The sequence below is a fragment of the Lepus europaeus genome, chromosome 3 (assembly GCF_033115175.1).
Source record: "Lepus europaeus isolate LE1 chromosome 3, mLepTim1.pri, whole genome shotgun sequence".
NCBI classification, from domain to species: Eukaryota; Metazoa; Chordata; class Mammalia; order Lagomorpha; family Leporidae; genus Lepus; species Lepus europaeus.
The window spans coordinates 70,390,623-70,404,246 of record NC_084829.1 but is presented as its reverse complement, the minus strand read 5'-3'; the positions used below and the strand labels follow the sequence as shown (position 1 = coordinate 70,404,246).

Below are 13,624 nucleotides of genomic sequence, written 5' to 3'. Positions count from 1 at the left end.
TAAAAATGTCCTGTTATTCTTGCAGATGAAATGGTTTTCTGATATTCTATATTAATGCATAAGAACATACAGAGAAGCCTTCTTAATTGAAACTTCTGTAATGGCTAGTTGATCATTTAGTTAGACATTTGATTAAAGTGGATAACTACAAAGACACAAATATATGTTAAACATTTCATTTTAACTTAAAACACAAAAATGTACATTCATATCCCAGTATTGACAGAGTATATATATATTCTGAAATGGAGTTTTGCCTCTTTTACATAGACCTGACCCACAATGCATATTTTACTCTCTATTTTAGTGTTTTTTAAAAGTTAATTTTTTCAGTGGAGCATGAACTCAACTTTTGCATAGTCACATGAATACAGAGTCCTAGATATTTAAGATTGTTTCCTGGGGTCAGTGCTGTGGCACAGAAGGTTAAGCCTCCGCCTACAATGCCAGCATCCTATATAGGAGCTGGTTAGAGTTCTGGCTGCTCCACTTCTGATATAGCTCCCTGTTAATACATCTGAGAAAAGCAGTGGAAGGTGGCTCACATGTTTGGGCCCCTAAACCCACGTGGGAGACTCAGAAGAAGCTCCTGGCTCCTGGCTTCAGGCTGGCACAACCCTTGCTGTTGTGGGCATTTGGGGAGTGAACCATCGAATGGAAGATCTCTCTTTCAAATACATAAATCTTAAAAAAAGACTTTTTTCCTGGATGGGTGTGTCTTTATCCCTAATTTAATTCTTCTTATTTATTTATTTATTTATTTATTATTTTTTTGCTTCATCAAATAAGAAGTTTAACAAGTAAAATGCAAAAAAACTCTGGTTTAGTGGGAATATAAACAATTGCTATAAACAATAGTTGAATGGAAAAATGATCATTTCATACGTATAAAGTAAATGTTAGAGTAATCACATATCATTAAAACTATGGTAGTATAACATTCTTCTTTTTCCTTTTAAAAAGATTTTATGTGTTTGAAAGAGTTACAGAGAGAGGTAGGGAGAAAGAGAGAGAGATCTTATATCCACTTGCCAAATGGCTGTGACAGACAGTGGGAGCTGAGCCGATCTGAAACCAGGAGCCAAGAGCTTCTTTTTGGTCTCCCACATGGGTGCAGGAGCCCAAGGACTTGGGCCATCCTCTGATGCTTTCTGAGGCACATTGGCAGGGAGCTGGATTGGAAGTGGAGCAACTGGGACTAAAACTGGAGCCCATGTGGGTTGTTGGCCAGGACTTTAATTCACTGTGTCACAGTGCTGGCCCCAGTAGTATAATATTCTTAATCATTGCTTTGAAAAAGGTATAAAACAAAGTTTTACAAAACTATACTTGCAGCAATACTGATACACACAGACATTTCTTTTTTATTTTGTTTTTTAGATTTTAGCTCCTACATACAAGGGTGACTTATTTCACTCAATATGATTTACTCCAGTTGTGTCCATTTTGCTGCAAATTGTAGAACTCCATTCTTTTTTTTTTTAACAGCTGAATAATATTCCATTGTGTATATATACCATATTTTCTGTATCCATTCATCTGATGATGGACACCTTGGTTAATTTCAAATTCTTGTTGAGTTTCTTGAGCTCTTTATATATTCTGAATATTAATCTTTTACCAGCTACATAGTTTGCAAATATTTTCTCCTATTCTGTCAGTTGCTGTTTCATTTTGCTGAGTTTTTTTTTCAGTGCAGAAGCTTCTCAATCTGATGTAATGCTACTTGTAAATTTTGGCTTTGATATGGGGGAAAAAAAAAAACCTAAATGAATGATCTCTGTGAGTGAGATCCCAGTGGAAAGAACGGGGCCATCAAAGAAGGAGATACCCTTCTCCGAAGGGAGGAGAGAACCTCCACTTTGACTATGACCCTATCGGAATAAGATCAAAGTCAGCGAACTCTAAAGGCTTCCATAGCCCTGGCAACTCATGACTAGAGCCTAGGGAGATTACTGACGCCATGAACAGGAGTGTCAAATTGTTAAGTCAGCAACAGGAGTCACTGTGTACTTACACCCCATGCGGGATCTGTCCCTAATGTGTCGTCTAAAGCCAAGTGATGCTATGACTGGTACTGAAACAGTATTTTTATACTTTGCGTTTCTGTGTGGGCGCAGACTGATGAGGTCTTTGCTAATTATATACTGAAGTGATCTTCTGTATATAAAGAGAATTGGAAATGAAAAAAAAAAAAACCAAAAAACAACCTGGTGTTAAAATGGAAATGGCATAGAAAATTAATTATTTTGAAAAAAAAAATTATGTAGGATCTCTGTCTTTAATGTGCTGTACATTGCTATTTAATGCTATAATTAGTAATCCAATGGTAGTTTTTTCACTCGATGTTGCTATATGGGCAAAATGTTGAAATCTTTACCTAATATATACTAAATTGATCTTCTGTATACAAAGAGAACTGAAAATGAATCTTTACATGAATGGAAGGGGAAAGGGAGCGGGAGGGGGGAGGGTTGCGGGCGGGAGGGAAGTTATGGGAGGGGGGAAGCCATTGTAACCCACAAGCTGTACTTTGGAAATTTATATTCATTAAATAAAAGTTTAATAAAAAAAAAATTTTGGCTTTGATTGTGCCTCTGGGATATTTTCCAAGAACTGTTCGCCTATGCCAGTGTCTTGTAGGGTTTCCCCAATGTTCTCTAAAACTTTGATGGTATTGGGTTGTAGATTTAGGTCTTTGATCCATTTTGAGTGGATTCTTGTGTAAGGTCCACTTCTGCACGTGGAGATCCAGTTTTCCCAGCAGCATTTCTTCAAGGGACTGTCCTTGCCCCAGGGTTGATTTTTAGCTACTTTGTCAAAGATAAATTGGTTGTAGATGCATGGATTGATTTCTGGAGTTTATATTCTGTTCCATTGGTCTATCCAGCTGTACCAGGCTGTTTTGGTTACAACTGCCCTGTAGTATGTCTTGAAATCTGGTATTGTGATGCCTCTGGCTTTGTTTTGTTGTATCATATCGCTTCAGCTATTCAGGGTCTCTTGTGTTTCCATGTGAATTTCAGCATCAATTTTTTATATCTGAGAATGTCATCGGTATTTTTATTGGTATCACATTGAATCTGTAAATTGCTTTCTGTAGTATGGACATTTTGCTGACATATTGATTCTTCCAATCCATAAACATGGAAGATTTTCCATTTTTTTAATGTTTTGTAATTCTCATTGTAGAGCTCTTTGATGTCCTTGGTTAAATTTATTCCAAGGTATTTAATCTTTTTGTGGTTACTGTAAATGGGATTGATCCTAGAAGTTCTTTCTCAGCTATGGCTTTGTCTCTATATACAACGGCTGTTGACTTTTGTGTATTGATTTCAAATCCTGCTACTTTGCTGAATCTTTTATGAATTCCAATAGCCTCTCAGTAGAGTATTTTGGACCCCCTATGTATAGAATCATGTCATCTGCAAATATGTATCCCTTTGATTTCTTTTTCTTGCCTAATGGTTCTGGCTAAAACTTACAGGACCATAATGAATAGCTATGGTGACAGTGTGCATCCTTGTCTGGTACCGACCTCAATGTGAATGCTTCCAACTTTTCCCCATTCAATAGGATGCTGGCTGTAGGTTTGTCATCAATTGCCTTGATTGTATTTGAGGAATGGTTATTCTTTACACAATTTGTTAAAAGTTTTCATCATGAAAGGGTGTTATATTTTATCAAATGCTTTCTCTGCATCTATTGAGATAATCATATGCTTTTGTTCTTCAGTTTGTTAATGTGATGTATCACATTGATTGATTTGCAAATATTAAACCATCCCTGCATACCAGGGACATATCCCACTTGGTCTGGGTGAATGATCTTTCTGATGTGTTGTTAGATTCAATTGGTTAGTATTTTGTTGAGGATTTTGAGTTTATGTTCATCAGGGAAATTGGCCTGTATTTCTCTTTCTCTGCTGTATCTTTTTCAGGCTTAGGAATTAGGTGATGCAGGCTGCAGAGAAGAAGATTGGGAGGACTCCCTCTCTTTCAATTGTTTTGAATAGCTTCAGAAGAATTGAAGTTCATTCTTCCTTACATGTCTGGTAGAATTTAGCTGTGAATCCATCCGGTCCTGGGCTTTTCTTTGTTGTGTGGGTGTTTATTAGTGATTCAATTTCCATCTTTGTTATTGGCATCTTTAGGTTTTCCATGCCTTCATGGTTCAGTTTAGGTCAGTTCTCCCAGCCAGACTTAGGTGTCTCCTCTCAGCTCATTGTTGGGCATACAAACACAAGCTGGCACAGCTGTTACATATGTCCACTATGGCGCCTGACCTCTGCCAGTTACAGGATTCCAGTGCTGGGTGGTCTGGGAGAGAGACACGTGCCTCCTCCTGCCTTTTTTTTTCTTCTAGGTATACTGTCTCCCACAGGGCTCCCAGCTGGATTCCTGCCAGGCTCTTCCTGAAGCTTTATCATCAGTGGCTTGGGCTGTGCAGTCTGGTCTCTCCTCACTCTCCAAACCTGGTACTAAGTCTCTCAGCTCCTGGGGTCAGGTCCTGAATTGTGCATGTCCACGCCCTCCATGAAGATCCACAGTGTCCCTCCAATTTGCATGGAGTTTCCTCTGTAGTTTTCTCTCTAAATCTTCCCTGAGACTGCACTCTCTCCACTTTTTTCTAACTATTTTCCCTTGACTAGAGCAGCCAGCTCCCTCCCTTTTCTGCCATCTTGGAATCTCTGATTGCTTCAATCTCATCTCTTGGTATGGGTGTGCTTACACTGTCTATATCTTCTTGATTTAATCTTGATAGATTGTATGTATGCAGGGATTTATCCATTTCTTCAAGGTTTTCCAGTTTATTAGCACATAGTTCTTCACAGTATTTTTTAATGATCCTTTGTATTTCAGTGGTGTCAGTTTAATTTCTTCTTTACATCTCTAATTTTGTTCATTTGAATTCTTTCTATTTTTTCCTTATTAGCCTGGCTAGAGGTTTATCTTTTTTTTTTTTTTTATCTTCTCAACAAAACAACCTTTTGTTTTGGGTTTGGTTTGTTCTTTGATTTTGGTTTGTTAAGATGAATCAGAGCTGTAATTTGAGACATTTCTCTCTTTTTTAAACATAAGCTGTTAATGCTATAAACTTCCTTCTTAAGACTATTTTGGCTGTATCTCATAGGTTTTATATGTTGTGTTTTGATTTTCATTTATTTAAAAAAGCTTTTGATTTCCTTTTTAATTTCTTCAATATCTCATTGATCATTCAGTAGTATATTGTTTAATTTCCAAATATTTATGAGTGTTCTGTTGTTCTTCATTTTGTTGTTATCTAGTTTTATTTCTTTATGATCTGAGAAGATACATGGTATAATTTCATAATCTAAAATTCACTGATATTTGGTTTCTTGCCTAATATATATCGTCTATCCTAGAAAATGTTCCATATGATAATTAGAAGAATGTGCACTTTGAAGCTGTTGGGTTAAATGTCCTGTAAATGTCTGGTAGGTACTTATGCTCAGTAGTTTGTTTAGACTCTGATGTATCTTTATTGATTTTCTGTCTACATGATCTGTCCATTGATGACAGCAGAGTCACCTATTATTATTGTATTGGAGTCTATCTCTCACTTTAGGTCTAACTGTATTTGCCATATATATCAGGGTGGACTCATGTTGTCATCTCTGATTTTAAAGCAACAATTTCTAAGTATTTTGCATTTATTAAGCTTTTCTAAAGTATTCCATAAAGTTTTCAGAACCATCTACCTTTCTTTCTGTACCACATGCCAACAGTTTATGCAATAATATGAAAACAAACCTTGTCATAGTTGCAAATACAGCTGGCATAAAAAGGCTTGAGGCTGAACATATTGACTCTTTGCAAGTATTCAAACCATGGTAAGAGCAGAATTCTGTGGAACTAAAGAGCATCTGGTGTGCCACGGGTCTTAGTTAGTATGTTTCATAGAAATGGGGAGTGTTGGATAATGTGGCCAGTTAGGGAAGAGGTTATGAGAGCCTCCACTGTATTCTAAAACAAATACAACAATTATATGAATGAGCAAGTAAACTAAATGATGTTTTGTGGATTTTGATTTCCTACACACTTGTGAACATTAATTTTTGCTTGTGTCTATGTGTGCAGGAGATGAAATGTAGGTGAATGGGAGAGATGGACTTTTAGACCACTATACTGGGGCATAATTCCATTTTGAACCTAGTTCCAGGGCTTACAGTAGATATGTTAGTGAACATATGCTGGGTAGAATCTATTTTTATTAAAAAATTTGCATGATTCCTACTCATTGACTCCTTAATATGGTAAACATCATATCATTGTTGTGAACTATAAATTTACTTCTAAAAATTAAATAAAAAATTTTTGAACAGTGCCTTCATGATGTAATTATCTTGGCCAAAACTATGGTGACCTCTCTTCTGTGGAAGAAATCTTTTCTTTTTCTTTTTTTGACAGGCACAGTGGACAGTGAGAGAGAGAGAGAGAGACAGAGAGAAAGGTCTTCCTTTTTTCCGTTGGTTCACCCCCCAATGGCTGCTGTGGCTGGCGTGCTGTGGCTGGCGCACCGCGCTGATCCGAAGGCAGGAGCCAGGTCATTCTCCTGGTCTGCCATGTGGTGCAGGGCCCAAGCACTTGGGCCATCCTCCACTGCTTTCCTGGGCCACAGCAGAGAGCTGGCCTGGAAGAGGGACAACCGGGACAGAATCCGGTGCCCCGACTGGGACTAGAACCCGGGGTGACAGCGCTGCAGGCGGAGGATTAGCCTAGTGAGCTGCGGTGCTGGCCTTCTGTGGAAGAAATCTTAAAACTTAGTTGCATATGTATCAGCAAAAATATTTTAATAAATAAACAAAGAAACAAACCAACCCAGGAGCTCTTTCAGTGCAGTTTTAGGCACAGTAATACTCTACTGAAGACAGAAGGCGCTATTATTGCCACACATCATGACCTGAAATAGAAGTGAGCAGGTGCTTGTCCAGGCTGCAGCACATCAAGACAGAGCCAGGCCTGCACAGCTAAGGCCCTCTTGCCCTGTTGCCCAACCTGGGCAGCCTCAGGAATTTTGATAGTTGGTTTCATCTCTTCATTGGACCATTTATTTGAAGGTGATTTGGCAGATGGGACTGACTCAGTTAAAATTTTTGTCTTCACATTCCATATACTCAGTTGCTATCATGAAGGTGACAAAAACTATTTTTTTGAAAATCTGGGTGTTACAAATGTTGGTATAAAGGAGTAATTGTGGCAAAGTCTGAGGTGGAGTGGGGGAACCTTACTATGTTAATAATAAGGAGTTCATCAGGAAATAAATACAATGTGAAACAAAAGCAAATCCCAGTCCAAGCTTTCTTGATTTTTAAAAAAATGGTATGACAGGTGCTATAGACAGACTATAACTTAGACTCTGGTCAAGCTATAGCTTTTTTCTTTTTCAATAGCATAATTAATTCCAGGTCAAGTGATATAAGCCCTTCTTTGCCTTCAAGCAACCAATATTGCTTGATTTGGAAGATGCAGTTATGCATGCTGGTTTGTAGTGCATGTATTCATGTGAATAAGCTAAGAACGTTTGTTGGCACATTTCCACAGCACAGAGTCATTTCCCCTTTAACGAAGGATGACTCACATTGGCAATTTGTCAATTATCACTTCATCTCCCCTCTCCACAATTACCTCCTCTCTCCTCTCTTTCCCTTCCCTTTTTCACCATTCTCTTTTCTATTCTCTCTAGGCTACTTCCTAGGAATCTAGTTTCAGATAATGAGTGGCCATATAACCCGTGCAGTCAATTTTGAACTAAACTAAAGAAGCAGAAGGTTTTTAAAGTTAACCTGTCAGCCTCCGCTGTGGTGGTGGTATCTGTAAGCTGAGTTAGCTATGGTAGGTAGCTCAGGGTATTAGCATTCCAAATCATTCTTCCAGGCTCATGGTCAATTATGTGATACTAATAATCACCAAAATTTGCCTAGCATTTGACAAAGCACATCTCTACATGTCCGAATCTCATTTCATACATCGGCAACATTGTATTTAGTTAATATTAACTCCATTCTACAGAGATGTTAAATACTTGCTTAATATCATGCCTCTGCTAACTCATAATGTTGGGGCTGGAAACTAAGTCTCTTGATTCCAATTCTTCTGTTCTTTTCAAAATAGTATACGTTCAATGTTTATGGGATAATACTTACTGAGAAGGAATGTCCAGAGCTACAAGTGAGATGACATTAAGGAATAGATGTTTTCTGAAGAAACAATCTCCCAAAGAGACTTAAGACCAATATACTTCATAAATGCATATACCATTAAGTTAGACATAGACTTATAGATGCTCATAAAATCTAGGGTTGTTTTGGAGGGGTGTGTGTATCCAAACTTTTTGCTTGCAGATTGATAATACTCTTGAGTAGTTAGTAGTTGATGTGCTGATCCTCTAATGGCCAGGTACATTTTGATAGTATCAATCAAAACATTTATAGTAAGAAACAATTACTTTTATTTAACATAACAACTCTGAGTTAGAAAATATCTTATTAGATGTCGTATAAAATGTTTTGTATTGGTGAACCCAATGTAAGGAGTGTTGGTTCCCTGAAGGGTAAATGGTATTGTCAAGGAAGATAATTTTTTGTTCATAACTTTACATAATTTCTTATCTTTAGCTTTTCCAGGGGGATGAAACTCATGGTATATATTTGGGATGTGTATCATATCGAGTGCCAAGTTCACAACATTATATATACAGCTTTGTATATGATTTGCCTTGAGGAAGATTGTTAAGCATTTCAGCTTGAATTCTTAGCCCAATTCTAGCTCATGTAAGAGCCTGCTGCACACCCGATGTCATTACTTCAAGCACATGGTCTCAGGTGGAGTTTGGAATCAGATGTTTACTCAAGAGTAGATTTGCACTGTCTGCTGTGGTGTGCATTTTACAGAAATAGCAGTAAATAGAAGGAGGGGAAACTGACCTTCAACAACAAATCATTATTAGAAAAAATTACTTCAGGAAAATTTGACCTTAAGTTATTTCAGAAAGAATATAAAGCAAATCAAAAGGATAAAAAATAATAACAGGAAAGAAAGAAAGATAATAAGAGGAAATAACTCCAGAAAAAACCCATTCTTAAGTTATTTCAGAATAGATCTGAAGCAGTTAAGGAGGAAAATAAGAGAGGAAATAACATTAAGTGGAGCTGTATCCAGCAACAGAACATTCTCTTTTCCAGGAGCTGCCAGTGCCTCAGCTTAGTACCTCTAGTGAGTGACCTCTGCTCACCCCTCTACCTTCTGCCATCAATGTCCTGTTAGTTACCACTTCAGAACAGCTTTTCATCACAACCTCAAATTCTCAAGATCCTCTGTACTTGGACACAATGAAGCATATGGTTCCTTTGTGTTCCTTTTGTTAAAAAGGTGTTCCCACTAACACCCACAGATCACTACACCGTTAGCCAGCATCTTTGGGCACTTGCCCTGGTCTTGGTACCAGGCCCTTTATTTACCTTTCTCACCCAATAAGCTAGGTATTGTTATTCACTACTATCGAACTATTTTCAGGGATCAAAGTTATTTGAAATTTATTGGCCTTTAATAATGTCGATAACACTATAGTTTCCTACCAAAAGTTGGTTTTGAGGACAGTCTTCACCATGTTAATGAAATGAATTTAGTATTTATTATTTGAAATTCACTGGGACATTGTATCTGTAGCACACGAAATGCAATTTGAAACTTAATGTTGAGTCTCTGGGCTCTTTCAATAAAATGGGATTTCCTTCTTTCACCAATGCCTAGCACTTAGAAATACTCCAATCTGGGGTATGTTCGGGGTACTTCCATACTTAAGATGTTTGCTATATGCAACATGGGCAATTTTTTTTTTTACTAAAAAGTGCAGCCATTTATTTCACTAAGGTCTTGATTAACATATAATAAAAGGCATAATATCCTAAATTTATTTTATTTAAAATTAGAGACTTACTATAATGAATGGAAATAATATGCCCACTTGCTTTTTTCTGTCTTTTTAGACTTCAGACACTTTCAATAATGGGTCAGTTGACATCAGCAATCCCACTGTGGACCAACAAGGCCTTTTTCATTCCTAGAAGCCTAATGTCTCAGGATATTTTTACTATCTTACCAAAACTAGATTTCTTTAAAAATAGAAACATAACTAGGCCACTCAGGAGCCTGGTAAGTACAGGTTAAACATCCATCAAGATAGCACTACTGAGATAAAAATCAATGAAAAATATATTGCTTTTTCCTGAAAGATGACCTCTGAATACCTGTTATTTGGGTTATCTTGGCAAAAGAAAAAGCTGGTGACTTAAGTGGGAGGTATATTAGGAGTTGCCCACACGCTTTTTACCACACAATATAGCAATTCCTATTAGTAATAAGGAAAAAAGGGAAGACCAATGGAAAAATGATAAAACACTAAACTCACTGACTGCATCTCAGTGGGAAAAGGTACACCTGGGTGCCTCAGTAATTTAAATATACTACAATTTTCCAAGAAAAGCAAAGAATGAATCTGAGTCCAAACCATTGCTGTGAAGGCTGGGATGGCAAACTGTCTCTCCTCTGTTAGCAAGAAAAGCCTCCTGTTTTCTCAGTTTACACAGCTTATCCCACCATCGGTAACAGATTTCCATTTGCTCTCTACATACAAACAACACTTGATCAGGTGACTGCTTTCTTTCAAGTTTCTACTCTCCTCTTCAAAATATTCATTATTACTTGTGATGACAGAAGAGATGTCAGAAGCTAAATCATTAAATGACCAGAATGCAATGGCACAGTCTCATACACATCTATTCAGATAACTAAGAAAAAAAAATCCCCATCTTTAGGTGAATGTATTACTGATTTTTATTCATTTTATTGCTATGTAACTAACCAATACACCACATTCTGCTTAATACAGCCCTGGCAAATTTTACAGGTTTTGCTGATGAGATTTTGATGAGCAGTAGAACAACACAACTAGCATCTCATATCTGTGTTCCATGAAATAAAGAAACAGGATCAGTGTTTTCACCACAGTTTAAGAAAATGACATTTTTATTTTGGTAACAATCTAGCACTCAAGGAATATTAATGACGATTTATAAGAGAAGGTTACTTTGTTGGACCAAAGAGACTGGGAATTTTTTACACAATTATAAATGTTGGATATTTTCATATAACTTCCTTTCAAATGTGTTAAAGGAAGAAAATAAAAAGAATATGATTTATATATTGCACAAAGCATTCCCAAATCCTGTGACATTCTCAGTGGGGTACAAATTCCAATGACTGTTATAAGTTTTTGATGATGGAGGGGGAACTTTTGCTTCCAAGTAAAACTATGTGTTGCTCAGAGTAAGCCTGCTGAGGTTACTGGATTATGGTTATATGGGGCTCTGTACCTTTCATGGTCTTGGATCTATTTTACAACTCTGGAAGTTGTAGCAATGCAAAAACAATTCTGATCTTTAGACATGTAAATAGATTACATCTAGTGGAGATTCAGCTGACTTCCCTCCCATACCATGGAAGATGACACTTTTACCTCTCTACCTTCATTTCAGTATTCCTGAATGTGTGTATTTTCACATAACTCTATTTTGCACATGAAGATTTTTACTGAGACCATCTATGGGGACCATACTTTGTATTCAAAGGAAACATTTCAGAACACACAGTAAAAAAAATAGATTTTTATACTTACTGTGCCCCACCAGAGAGCATCTGCATATGTAGAAAACTCTTTATTGGCATCCTTTTCCACCAAATAGACAAGGAAAGATGAAAAAATGAGAACCAAAAATCCTATGTACCAAGCTGTGATTAATTCCTAGACATAAAAGGAATGAAATATTTTTAGAGGCAAAAATCTTCCAAAAGGTAAAAAGAAAACTTAGAAAAATGAAAAACAAGTTTATGCACAGTTTCACTCACTTTACTACTTCTTGGATATTTATGCTGGCTTTAAAAATAATCTGTTATACATCATGACCTCAAAGTACTTTACCCAATTCCTGTAATGACTAAAGCTGACTTCTGAAAGGTTAATCAAATATTGCAGCAAGCCATGAAAAAGTTGCAAAATTTTGTTTCAAAACTCAGAAGGCAAAGTTTACCTTGCTGTGAGCATAAACCACTGAACCTAACAATTTCCAAGTGCCTCCTCTTCGGTCCATGCGCACCATACGGAGGATCTGCAGGAAACGGAGACTTCTGAGTGCGGACGTGGCAAAAATATTACCCTGAGTTTTTGCAGAAACAACTGCTATTGAAGCGATAAGAACAATGGTATCTGAAAAAGACAAGTTGAAACAGCCATAAATAGCATGACTAGAACTTTTTGTTTCTCAAAACGATATTTCCAACAGGTTCACTTTGACTTATTTGGGGCACAAAGAGACACTGAACCCCTGCCTTGCCTACTGCTGCTTGGGCTCTGTGATGACTGGAGAATGAAAAGAAAGAAGCCAGGACCCACCTACTGCTTTCTGATCTCTTCACCACCCTATGCTTTATCTACGAGATTTTGAATCATGTAGTATTTAATCTTTAACAAATTGGACAATGGCCTTCAGAAAGTTCGGGGTTTCAGGGAGCCTTGGGACTGGGGGACAGCTTTCTGCACAACCCGGTTTCATTAGGACTCCTGTCAGAAGGCAGGAGCTATTGCCTCTGCCTCTAACTCCATGGCTTCCTGGGTTATGTCACAGAGGTATCATAGACTGCCCAGCCATAAAAGTGGCACTTGATTTAATGTCTCTTGTTTCTTTGCCAAGGGAGTTTATTATCTCCGTTATGCCCCAAATCCACTAATGTAGAGTCTGCAATTTTAAATACCACTTAATAAAGGTATCAATTTAGTTGAATACTCCATGCTGTCAGTACAGAGTACTCTTTCCACCTGTCTGTCAATTATTTGTGAATGTGGTACACAAATTAAATAATATCACATTTGTTACATTGAAGTATATAATTACAGACACTGCATTGCATGGGAACGGATATTTAGTGTTTGACACATTGACATTTGGCTTAAAAATATCTGCTCTTTTGTAAGCAAAGGAGACAAAGAGAGCTAATGAAAGCAGAGAAAAGGTAAGACAGGTCTCAATTGCTCTGAGTCAACATCAGAGTGATGGGATGTAGGTTCTGAAATGAGAGAGGTGAAATGGGGATGAATGGCCTCTTGTGCAATTTTCTTTCTTTCTTTTTTTCTTTGATTTATTTTATTTATTTGAAAGACAGAGTTACAGATGAGAGAGAGGTCTTCCATCCATTGGTTCACTCCTCAGATGGCCACAATGGCCAGAGCTGTGCTGAACTGAAGCCAGGAGCCTTAGTAACATATCCCATGTTCTCTTTTGGTCCTTGCAAGTAAGGGAATAAGGTTGTGGCAGAAAAGGGGAACGTGGTGTGGTTTCCCCATTTCTTCTGCCTTTGGTCCCTGCTCCTTTTGCAAAGTTTCCAACAGTGCTGTGTTGGGACAGAGCGTCTGTAGGTTCACAGCCTCTGGTTGAAAGAGCTGCTTTGAGAAGGACTCAGGGAAAAATTTGCCCTTTTTGGTGGAAAAAAAGTGGTGGATACTAATGATAACTTCATACTTTGGATCTGGATTTTTTGCTCCTTTCTTC

At 37.5% G+C, this 13,624-nt stretch overlaps 1 protein-coding gene across 1 annotated transcript in view; it reads right to left on the bottom strand.

The window, feature by feature from the left end:
• The window catches only part of KCNQ5 (potassium voltage-gated channel subfamily Q member 5), a 617,705-nt gene that overhangs the window by 105,303 nt on the left and 498,778 nt on the right, over window positions 1–13,624 (bottom strand). Inside the window, exons 4-5 of the mRNA XM_062187575.1 lie at window positions 12,110–12,285; window positions 11,698–11,823 (exon numbers count right to left, since the gene is read on the bottom strand). Of these exons, the coding sequence (XP_062043559.1) occupies window positions 11,698–11,823; window positions 12,110–12,285 (302 nt within the window). The remainder of the gene's footprint in view (window positions 1–11,697; window positions 11,824–12,109; window positions 12,286–13,624) is intronic.